At 53.2% G+C, this 12,278-nt stretch overlaps 1 protein-coding gene across 1 annotated transcript in view; it reads right to left on the reverse strand.

Moving 5' to 3' along the window:
- The window catches only part of CD63 (CD63 molecule), a 193,365-nt gene that overhangs the window by 1,974 nt on the left and 179,113 nt on the right, over nt 1-12,278 (reverse strand). The window contains exons 2-3 of the mRNA XM_012752997.3: nt 1,186-1,238; nt 512-588 (exon numbers count right to left, since the gene is read on the reverse strand). Of these exons, the coding sequence (XP_012608451.1) occupies nt 512-577 (66 nt within the window). The 5' untranslated portion in view covers nt 578-588; nt 1,186-1,238. The remainder of the gene's footprint in view (nt 1-511; nt 589-1,185; nt 1,239-12,278) is intronic.

Raw genomic sequence — 12,278 nt, forward strand, 5'->3', positions numbered from 1 at the left:
AGGGGACAAGAGTGGTGTGCCCCTCCCTGGGCAAACGGTAGCCTCCCAAGCCTGGAGCCCAGGGCAAGAGCAAACTGAGGTGGGCAGAGGCCTTCCTGGCCCCCAAGCAGCTGGGCGGAGAGGGAATGGAGGGATGAGGGGGTGGAGGAGGAAGCGAGGGGAGACAGGAGCGTGGAGGAAAGCCCCGTGGCGATAGCATCAGGCACCGTTGGCTGGTTGCCCCACTGCCCCTGTATCACAAGTGGTTGGGTCACCAGACAGGAAGGGCCAGCAGGGGTGGGTATGGGAGGTGCCTCACACCCGGGATGGTCATGGTCATTATCTGTCGAAATAAGTCTCAGGGGTCCACGAACGCGGGAGGAAGGGGTGGCCGTGCTGTCTCTCCTGGGGCTCTCCTTCCACATCTGGTCTCCAGCTGCCTTCATTCTTGGTCCCTCAGCACTCACCACTCCGGAGCCAGGTCTCCCCGCACCCTGCCAGCGAGCCCCCATCGCACTCCCTCCCCACTCACGCAAAAGGCCAGCAGCAGAACGTAGAGCAAGAACTTGACACATTTCATTCCTCCTTCCACCGCCATGGCTGCCGGGCCTGGGCCGCAGGGGAGGGCGGGGGGATTAGAACTGCCCGAGGGGGACCTCGGTTTCCGCTCCCGTTCGGCCCTCGAGGCCTTCCCTGCCCGGCCCCACTCCCGGCCCCTCCCACCCGGAAACCCCGCGGTCAGATCCACGTCTCCCAGCCCCCTCTCCTGCCCGCCGGGAGAGGGGCGGGCGCGACGGCCCGAGGCCCGGACCCCGCCCCGCCGCCTCCGGGCCCAGGACGGACCCGAGGGCTGCCCCGCAGGGGCTCGGGCCTGACACCAGCCATCGGCCCGCCTGCCCCCAGGCGTCAAACACCCCCTCCCCGCCCAACCAGCCCTGAAAAACGGTCCTTAGCCCAACCCGATGCCCCGGCCACTTTCCCCCGGGCTCTGTCCTCCCCGTCCCCCAAAAAGTGCGGCGAGCGCCCGCACCGCACCCTGCCGGGGCTTCGGGAACTTTGAAGCAAAGTTGCCCGAGGGCCTCGAGAGCGGCTGGAGAGCGCGGGGCGGGTCTTCCGAGGCCCGGGGCGAGTCCCTGGAGGAGGGGACTGCCAGCGGTCTGCCCCCAGGCCCCCCGCGCCGAGGTCGCCGTGGGCCCGCGCCCTCACCTGGGCTCCCCGAGGCTGTGCGCTCCTCTCCCGCCGCGGCTCAGGGGCTCTCTAGCTGCGCCCCCAGCTCCCGCCCCGCCTCCTGAGCGCCCCGCCCCGGGCTCCAGCCACAGCCCCCTCCCCCGCCGCCTCCCTCATGTGACGCGGGAACAGCTGCGGCCTGAGTCACTGGGGCCCGCGACGGGAGGGCCGAGCCCCCCGCCCGGCCGGAGCCACGTGGCCCCCACCCGGAAGACAGCGCCCACCCCCGCAAAGGGAAGGCACCCAGGGCAAGACCTCGAGGCGCCTGGGGCCTTCTGGCGCCCGCACCTCCGTGCCAACTCGGGGTGGGAGAGCCGGACCGAGCGCCGCCCGGATCCCGCTGGTTCGGAGAGGCGGAGGGGGCGGACGAGAGCCAAAGGAGGGACGCGCGGACAACAGTCACCCTCTAAGCGGCGGGGCGGCAGAGCTGAATCGAGGTTGCAAGATGGTCTGAGAGAGGCGTCCTCATCCTTCCCCTGGAGCCCACCTCCCACCTCTGGCTCCAACTCTGTTCAAGCCCCATCCCCGGCGAACTGTGGACTGCTTGGGAACGGGTGGGGCCAGAATAAACATTTCCAGAAAGTCACTGGCCTCGCGTCGTAGGAGTCTCCCAACATTCTAGAGTGTGGGTTCCTTGTCCCCTCTGTTAGCATAGCTTCTCCATTTTCCAGGGCGCCTGGTCTGAGAAAAGGAGAGGAAGTCCATACTGGTACCTAGTCAACCATGGCATGTCAGTGGGGTCCCTCCCTTTGGGGGAGGATTGACAAGGTCTATGCTCCCATCGCTCCTGGATCAGCTCCTCCTGGTGGAGACATGGGGGAAGACACCAAGACAGGCTTATATCCCCTGGGTTTCCCCAACTCATCCTAGCAGACAGCCAGCTATTCTCATCCCAGGAGGAAATGCCAGGAGAGGGCTGAGAGGGGAGGGAGGCCTCATGCTGCCTCCCTCCCTTGTGTGCCACTGGGGGTCCTGGCAGAAACTGTGAAGTATGAATAGGACAAAGTATGTCCTATTCAGAAGTATGAATAGGACAAAGGTTATGACCAGACAAGTCGTCACACCCTGGTACCCCAACCAGGGCCCTACTACTTATGTTCTCATGGTCTTGCCTCAAGAACCACTTCCTGAGTCTTGGTGTGTGTGTGTGTACACAAAGAAGGAAAGAAATCATAAGAGCAAAAGGAAGTAGATATGGGCGGGGCTGAAAACCAGTTTCCAGTGGGACAAACCAAGCCCATTCTGGACCTTGCCCCCCTTTATTATGGCAGCAGGCTGTGGAGGAGGAGCAAAGATGCTGAAGAAAGGAGTATTCACTGCTGCCACTAGATGCCAGGCATGTGCCATGCACATGGGCAGCAAGTAGCAGAAGACAGTGGCCTCTGCCAGCAGGCAGAAGGAAGTTCTGTCCACACTGTGAAGAAAGGCAGAGCCTCTGGTTGCAGCTGTATAAGCTCAGAGGGAGGGACAGTGGGAGGAAAATGTGTTTAACAGAGGTGGGTGGTGTTCTCCAAGGTGACGTTGGAGATTGGAGAATACAGGAATAAAGGGGCAAGCTCTCTTAGTTTCAGCCACTGTAAAAAGGAACCTTTTTTTTTTTTTTTTTTTTTTTTTTTTTTTTTTGAGACAGAGTCTCACTCTTGCTGCCCAGGCTGCTGTAGTGCAGTGCAGTGGCACGATCATAGCTCACTTCAACCTTGAACTCCTGGGCTCAAGTAATCTTCCTGCCTCAGTCTCCCAAGTAACAGGGACTACAGGTGCATGCCACCACATCCAGCTAACTTTCTTTTTTTTAGAGATGGGGTCTAGCTGTGTTGTCCAGGCTGGTCTCAAACTCCTGGCCTCAAGTGATCCTCCCACCTGTACCTCCCAAAGTGCTGGGATTACTAAAAGGAGCATTTTTTTAAAGTACATTGCAGATTGGGTTGGCTGGCTCAAAAGGCTGGGGAGATGTAGTGAAGGTGGGTGGAAGTTGGTCTGAAGATCAAGACTGAGAGACATGGGCTCCCATCCCAGCACTTTGGGAGGCTGAGGCAGGAGAATAGCTTAAGCCCAGGAGTTCAAGATTACAGTGAGCTGTGATCAGGCCACTACACTCCAGCCTGGGCAAAAGAGTGAAACCCTGTCTCAAAAAAAAAAAAAAAAAGAAGAAGAAGATTGAGAGACTTTAGGTGCATAACAATCAAATGTAATGCTTGGTGCTTGATTGATCTTTGTCTGAACAAACTAGACATTTTGAGAATAAGGGAAATGTGAATATGGATTGAGAATTAGACATGAGAAAATTATTTTGTTAGCTGTGATAATGATATGATTATGTAGGGAAATTTCTCTGTTTTTTAAAGATGCATACTAAAATATTGAATGGTGAAATGTCATGTCTGTAATTTCCTTTGGAATACTTTGCAAAACAATCAATGAACAAAAAGAAGGTGATATAGGTAATAGGACCATCAAGGACCTAGAAGACTACGTTGGGTATGTTCTGAAGGCAATGGGAGAGGTGAAAAGTTTTTGAGAAGGTGACACTATCTTGAGATTGGGCCTGCATTGAAATGAGAAGGATGAATGTCAGGTGGCCTGGAAGATGGCTGAGACATCACGGCCATGGTCCAAGAGAAGGATGATGACAGCCATCATCTGGACATGCAGGGAAGGAAGAGGTGGCCACCCAAGGCATGAAGCACACAAGGGGCATCCAGGTGGAGATGTCCTACTGGGAACTGGGGATGTGAAACTCAGGAGAGAGGAATCAGACTAGAGATAAAAGTGATATCTAAATCCGAGGTTGGGTGAGGGCCAGAGCAAGGGAAAGAAACAGAGATAGAGGCTCGAGGAGCCCTTAGGTTTAAGGAACATGGGGGTATGGGTTAGTAGCCACTAAAGGCGCTGAAAGGGAAAGGTCCTTGCAGAGCTGGACCTCTGCACTACACCAGGCACTGTGCTGGGCTCTTACAGCCACCAGCTCAGGGTTTAACCTGACAGCAATTCTGTGAGGTTGGTATTATTTTTCCTGTTTTAAAGATAAAGAAGGGGGTAGGGGGTATGGGCAATATACGTAACCTTAACATTTGTACTCCCATAATATGCTGAAATTTAAAAAGGGAAAAAATAATAAATGGAAAAATAAATAAATAAAGATAAGGAAACTGAGGCTTGGAGACACAGAGTAACATGCCCAGAGTCAAATCCAGTGAAAGGCAGTCAGGATTTGAACCCAAATCTCTGAGGTTCCAAAACCTGTGCTTTTTCCCTCACTCTAGGAGGCCAAGAGAAAAAGGAACCTCAAGACAGGAGGAGGGAACAGTGGCCAGAAGTGTCAAATAGTGTAGAGTGGGCAACTTGAATGAAAGGCAAGAGAAGGCTGTTGATGGGGCGGCCTCGGCCTGGAGAGTAGTGTCAGGAGCACCTGCCAGGTGAGGGGTGAGAGGAGGAGGCAGAAACATCAGGTGGGTCGGGGAGGGCTGGAGAATTGGACCCTCCTAGAGGGACACCAGGGGAAGGGGCTGAAAGCAAGCTGTGGCAAATGTGGGGTGGTGACAGCAACTTGGCAAAGAAAGGGGGAGAGAAAGGACAGGGCCAGGGAGACCCAGAGAAGCCTATACACTGCAGACATCCTCAAACTACGGCCCGAGGTCCACATGGGGGCCACCTAGCACATTTATCCGGCCCTCTGGGTGTTTTTGCTGCCGCTGCCTGTCCTCCTTAGCAGCCAACTCCTCCCGGGCCCACAGTGCAAACTCTCCAACAGTCTGAGGGACAGTGAACTGGCCCCCTGTTTAAAAAGTTTTCGGACTTCTCCTGTACAGGGTTGGGAGGGAGAGGTAAGGGACAGGGCAAGAATAGCCCCTTCCACCACAAATTTATAGACAGTAAAATGGTGAATGCCTGGGTGGGGCGTGAGGGACATGGGTGGTTGGTGTTTAATGGGTACAGAGTTTCAGTTTCTGCATGTACTTAATGCCACTAAACTTAAAAATAGTTAAAGTGATAAATTTTATGTTGTGTATGTTTTACCACAATAATAATAATAATAAAGAATAGCTCACTCCTGCAGCCTATAGAGTCAGCACAGAGCCCTGCATGTCTTCTGGGCTCCAGGACGGAAGGACCTCTGAGTGGCTGACATACCTGGCCCCTCACACCACATCCTTCAGAGCCTCCAGCACCTGCTCCAAGTGCCTGGCATCCAGATACGCCCCCAAGCTGCCCCAGCTGGCCCAGGCTGCTGCCCCTTGTGTGCCTGGCATGAGCTGGTGGTAGGAGAGCTGGGGTGGGGACCCTCGTGCCTCCCCATGAAGCAAAGCCAGGCTGCCCTCCCGCTCTGCCATACCTCCACCCAGGCCCAGCAGCAGAGCATGGGGCCACATGTGTCCCGAGGAAAAGCGTTGCTTTTTTGAGAGCACGCAGGCATCAGGTCGTCCCATTGCCATGCGCGGCAGCCAGCACCCAAAGCCTCCTGAAGCCCAGATCCACGGAGGGAGCCCAGCACCTGCTGCACAGATGCCTCCCCACTCAGCAGGGCCACTGCGGGTGCCACGATAGGATAGGCAGGGCCACAGTGAACTGCAGAGGCCAGCAGGGTGGAGGCACAGAGGAAAGGAGTGAGGAGGCATGAGGGAGGTGCTGGTGGTGGGTGTGATGGACTGAGTGCTGGAGTTGGTACATCAAGACCCTGATTCTTCTTTTTTTTTTTTTGAGACAGAGTCTCACTCTGTGCCTGGGCAAGTGCCATGGCGTCAGCCTAGCTCACAGCAACCTCAAACTCCTAGGCTCAAGTGATCCTCCTGCCTCAGCCTCCTGAGTAGCTGGGACTACTCAGGAGGAGAAGTAGGGATGGAGAAAGGAGCTGGGGAGAGTTGAGAGAGGAGTGAGGACATCCAGGGGAAGTGGGAGACCAGGGGAGGGCGGGAGGCAGGGGGAGGATGGGGACTGGGGAGGAAGAAAGAGATGTGAGGGAGAGAGGTGGGGAGAAGGAAGAGGAGACAGGGATGGGAGAAGGGAAGGAAACAAGGGTGCATCAGCATCAGGACCATGTCCCAAACAGGGAGGAGAGGGAGAGTAGTGGATAGAATTTAAGGTCAAGAGGTTGGGTCTGAATTGGGGGCCTGAGATTTAAACCCAGAGGCTGCAACTTTGGATAATGAGGGAGGCATGAGTGCTTGATGGCAGCTCACAGCCTCCAGGGTGAAATCAAAACAAGGGTGAAGGGAGGGGCTGCACTTGCAGGTCTGTGGGGCCTGCTGGTAGAAAAGCTTATGGGCCACCCCCAGCACAGGCTCCCCAGGGAGTTGGTAAGAGGCTCAGCACCAGCACTGAGTGCAGCCCCGAGGGGAAGAGCCCCCACGCTGGCTCCAGGGCAACATCACCACTGATGTACTTACTGGCTGGGGGAGTCTGGGGACATGGCAGGGGGGTCTCTGGTCACTGGGTGGCAAGCTCTGACTGCCCCAGCTGTCTGGGGAGGCTACACCTTTCATGGTGGGCAAGAATAGGTCACCATGGTACCCAGGAGAATACATCACTGAAGTCCGCTTATATCCTCACTGCAAGGAAAGTGGAGCTCAGAGAAATGAAGCCATTCATTAAGGGTCAACCTGCAAGTAAGAATCAGAGTCTTGGCCTGGAGCTCACGCCTGTAATCCTAGCACTCTGAGAGGCAGAGGCGGGTGGATTGCTCGAAGTCAGGAGTTTGAAACCAGCCTGAGCAAGAGCGAGACCCTGGCTCTACTATAAATAGAAAGAAATTAATTAGCCAACTAATATATATAGAAAAAATTAGCCGGGCATGGTGGCACATGCCTGTAGTCCCAGCTACTCGGGAGGCTGAGGCAGCAGGATTGCTTGAGCCCAGGAGTTTGAGGTTGCTGTGAGCTAGGCTGATGCCACGGCACTCACTCTAGCCTGGGGAACAAAGCGAGACTCTGTCTCAAAAAAAAAAGAATGATAAGGCTTTATCCTACCCTGTTTTTAGACTCATGGGAACTAAAATGACTTTGCTTTGAGAAATATGTGAACATCCCACCACAATTGAGGTGGCAAAGGCAGGGTTAGAAGAGACAACCCAGCCTCCTTCCAGCCCTCTCAGCCCCCTTGGCCTTGGGCCAGAACCACAATTTAAGCCCCAAGGTCTAGCTCCTGTTCTAGCTCCACCCCGCTCACCTCCACTCACCCCTGCCAGGCTCTGTCCGTGGGGCCTGCCCATTCCCTTCTCTACTCCTTGGGGCCCAGCCCCTAACCTCAGGCTGCCCAGTCTTCCCTGGCTCCTGTCCCAGCCTCCTCCCCATTAACAATGGGGGCAGTCCAAATGCCCAGCTGTCGAGTGGGCAGAATGGGCAGCTCTAGCCCCTCCAGCTCGGCAGAGAGTATCCGGGCTCATGGCCTCCTTGTGCGCTGCCTTGGCCAGGATCTTAGCTGCCATGTGGTTCTGGTCCAGCACCCAGCTCAGGAGCACAGAGGTACCACCTCGGAGTCACAGAGCCTCACAACTAGGATGGAGCAGAAATGGATGTAGCAGAAGTGAGAAAGAGGTGGTGCTGGGGGTGGATGGTTACCTCAGGTTCCTGTTCCTTGTGGGTAAAAGGCCAAGAGGCCTAGACAGCAGCTAAGGAAGAATTCATTCATTTATTCATCCATATGTTGGAAGCCTAAACATGCAGGCACTGGGACTACATGGACATGAGCAAGACATGCCCCTGCTTTCTGGGCCGTTACAACCTTGTAGGCACAGACAAAAAACACAGTGTGGTGAGGGCTCTGACAAAAAGAAGCCCAAGGTGCTGGGGCTGCCTAGCATAGCCTGGGAGATACACAGCAGGACCTGAGATGCCTGCAGAGGAATGAGGGACTTTGAGGGGACTCTCACCAGGGCTGTTCTCAAAGTGGTTGGATTGCTCCCCAGGAATGTGGTCTTGCAGCCCAGGGAACAGAGGTGAGAAGAGGCAGGGTTGGAATGGGTGGGGGCGTGCCAGCATCTCTAAGCAGAGCTAAGATGGGTACGTCCCCTCCTCACATCTCCAATTTCAGGTTCCCATTCCCAGAGCCAGCCAGACCCTCTGGTCAATGCTCACACACACACACACACACACACCCGCATCTGGCAACAACCTTTGCCTTCACTGCTGTGTGCGCGTGCATGCACTCTCTCTCTCTCCTTGCTTCTCGGTGGAGACTGGATTCCCTCTAAATCCTCCATCCTCCAGTTTCCTTCGCTCACCTGGCAGCCCAGATCAAGTTTTGTTACCTGCTGGATCCACTCATCTGCGAGCCTTTGGGTGTTCCTGGAGAACTGGATATTGCGTTCAGACTCCTTTTTCCTTGAGCAGCAGCTGGAACAGTGGTGCCTCCTGCTGGCACAGAAGAGCAATACAGCCAGCCGAGGCCACTGTCCAGAGCTGGGCCTGTGTGAAGGACCTACCTTGGGCCTGGAGAGTGAGCCTGGAGGCAGGGAAGAGGTGGGGAGGCCTGAGGAGGCCAAGAATGAAGATAGGAAAGGGCTTACACCCAGTGGAGCTAGATGGATGGCCTGTCCTGAGAGGGTGGGGGAAGACTGATTGAGGGCAGGGGAAGGGTTTTTTTGGGAGGCCAGAGACAAAGCAAGGCATGACCCCAGATGATTCTTAGAGTCCCCCAGTTGTATCCTGCCTCCATTACCAACATTGCCCTTCCTAAGACACAAATTCTTCATCTTCCTTCTCCCAACTCCCAACTTCTCTTAGAGGGCCTTGGGGCTAAAGAGGTTAACAGGGCTGCCAAGGGACATAGGCAAGATAATTAGAGGGTTTAGTATGGTATGGTAGAGGACGGTAATTACATAGTGAGGTCCTCTCTGGGGGCTGCAGGGTTTGTGGGCAGAGGCTTGGGAGGGGTCCATTACCACCCCCAGCCCAGAATAGTCTCCCCACATCCCCAAACGCACAAGCTAAGAGGGCAGCGGAGGTGCAAGTAAGCCTCTCTCTCCTCTGCTACATCTCAACCACCAGGCCCTCCTCTCCTTAGAATGCCCTGCAGTGCCAAGGACTGAGTCCACTGCCTGACATCTAAAACAGGAACTTTAGGAGAAAAAGGAAAAGGAGTAGGATTGGGGATCCTCCCTGGAGAGAAAAGAGAGATAGCTGCTCCTCACTGAGCCCAACTCTGATGGACCAGGCAGTGTGGGTGTGGGAGCGCCCGCGTGCTGAGATGCAGGACAGCAGGAGTCCCTCCTCCTCTACAGTGAGTGGGTCCCCTGTTCTGGCAGCACCTCTGAGAGTGGCCCAAGCATTTTCAGGCTCCAAGGAGCGGCAGCTCTTCCTGACTATGTCACAGACCCTCTACCCAAGGCTGTGCAGACACCTCTCTCCGTCCAGCAGGTCCTGAAACTTCACACCCTCCCCCTGCCTCCTTCTCTCCCGGCAGTTCACACCCTTCAAACCTAAACGCCTCCCTGAGGCCCTGACCCACATTTGCTATGAACCAGTCAGGACCTTGAAGGAGGCGGGCCTGGAGGTTGCCTGGGTAACTCCGGGAGAGGGCCACCCTTGGCAGAAAGACAGTTGCCAGGGAGACCAGGACAGTGGGCGGGGCCGCAAACCTTGGCTAGCATGTACTAGGATAAGGAAAGACATAAATGTCCAGATCTCTTCCGACTCCTTCTCTGTAAAGCTACCAGGACCCCTTCCTCAGGACTGGGTCTGGGGCGCTGAAATTCTAAAGCTCCTAAAAGAAACCTCCTAGGGGTTAGTTTCCGAAACTCAGGGGAACGCAACAGGGCCAAGCCTAAGGGAACTTCCTCAAGGAAAGAAAGAGGCAAGATCTATGAGGGGTTTGAGAAAGGACAAGGCTTAATGTATTACGACATAGAACTTCTCGGACTAGACATCTAAAGTGAAAATATGCAAAGTGTGCTCCCCCCCCCCCCCCAAGAAAACACACAGCTACCAAAACGGTGGTTTTGGTTCAACCTCCAAGGAGCTGACATTCCACATTTTGCCACCAGATGGTAGTCTTGTCCTCTTAAGTGCCGTCCTGGAAGCTGGAAAGGAAACCGGGAGGTGAAAATCCTTTTCTGTCTCACAAATTGTTCCTGCCTCTAACTCCCTGGTATTCTGCAGACACCAGTAACCCCTCATGGACACAAAAACTCAGTTTTCTCTACCCCCGACCCCAGCTCTGACCAGGTTCACTTGACAGGGCTCATTCATTCTTTATTCAAAGCCCCAGAAGAATACTTTGATGAAAAAGTTCTTGTTCTCTTGGGTCTCACTGGGTGAGAGTTATAATTTGGGATAATAGTAGTAATTAATGCATTTAGAACAGTATGTCAGGCATTTAGTCCTCATAACCTTATAAATTAGGTGCAATGTTGTTATCCCCATATTACAGATGAGGAATCTGAGATATAAAGAAGTTGAATAGGCCGGGCGCTGTGGCTCACGCCTGTAATCCTAGCTCTTGGGAGGCCGAGGCGGGCGGATTGCTCAAGGTCAGGAGTTCAAAACCAGCCTGAGCAAGAGCGAGACCCCGTCTCTACTATAAATAGAAAGAAATTAATTGGCCAACTGATATATATATAAAAAATTAGCCGGGCATGGTGGTGCATGCCTGTAGTCCCAGCTACCCGGGAGGCTGAGGCAGAAGGATCACTCGAGCCCAGGAGTTTGAGGTTGCTGTGAGCTAGGCTGACGCCACGGCACTCACTCTAGCCTGGGCAACAAAGGGAGACTCTGTCTCAAAAAAAAAAAAAAAAAAGAAGTTGAATAGTTTATCCAAGTTCACATAAACAGAAAAGAGAGAGGTGGAACTTGAACCCAGTCAGCCTAGTTGTAGTCTAGAAGCTATGTGATTAATCTCCACATCTCACAGAATGGTGCAGATATATCCAGGAGGTGTATCTACTCTAGACTTGGGAGTCAGGAAAGGACTCCTGGATGGCATGTCTACAATCTCATCTATACTGAGACCTGAGAATAGAGTAAATTTGGCCAAGAGATTGGGGGGGCTGGGAGGGAATGGAGGTAGGAGGAGGAGTTGTTCTAGGAAGAAGAAACAACCTACGCAAAGATTTAGAAATGATCAAGAGAATGAGAGTGGAACATTACATCTGGGTTTCTAGCATGGATAATTGAGTATTATTCACTACAATGAAAAACTGTGGGATAGAGCATATTTTAGGAAAAGAGAAGGAGTTCTCTATTTAACCTATGATGTTTGAGGTACTTTGGAATATCCAGAGGAAGATATCAGGAGGCATCTGGCCTAGAGTTTTGGCTGGTACTGTTCACTTAATATCTTGTCTGTATGTTCCCTGAGGAAAGGAACTGAGTCTTATTTTTCTTTGCATCTCATTTATCTTTGCACCTGCCACTGGATACATGTTTGGTGAGGAAGTGAAAGCTAGACTGCCTTCTCTAAGGGAGCATAAGGAGGTGACACCAACTCTGCTCTCACAGTTTGCAATTTTGCTGAGGAAATGACACCAGAGAAACATTTTGGAGAATAGGATATGGCACAATATGTGGTAAAGGCAATTACTACGCTGGAAGATCAGAAAGGAAAGGAAAAGAATCATAAAGAGAAGCTGACAAAGGCCACTGCTGATTGATTAATATGTAATCCTCACAACGAGTTGAGGGTAGGAATTGTGATTCCCATATTATAGATGAAGAAACTTGATGAAATTCTGAGATGCCCATGTCTTGGTCCAAAGCATGGGAGGGAACCAGCTGGCTAAGTTTTTGTTCTGTTCCCATGGAAATGGATTGTCTCTTCAAAGCTCCTCAGCTTGGTCCTCTTAACCCCCACCTTCTCCCTTCAGAGTTGCACCTCCAGTTTCTTCCTTCATTCTACTCCAGCTCCCCAACCCACTCTGTCCTTATGCCTGGTACTCTTTATGCCTATGCCAAGCCAACTTTCAGATATTTTATTGGACTCTAATTCCAGAGAGGAAACCAATGCCTCTCCTTCTATTCTGTCCAAGAAGCCCAATAATGAAGTTCATCCATTTATTTAACAAACATTGTGTATACCAGAAAATGAACAAGACCTGATCCCTTCAAACATTTTCAATTTGTCTATTGATCCAGGACTTTGGG

The sequence above is a fragment of the Microcebus murinus genome, chromosome 10 (genome assembly GCF_040939455.1).
Source record: "Microcebus murinus isolate Inina chromosome 10, M.murinus_Inina_mat1.0, whole genome shotgun sequence".
Taxonomy (NCBI): Eukaryota; Metazoa; Chordata; class Mammalia; order Primates; family Cheirogaleidae; genus Microcebus; species Microcebus murinus.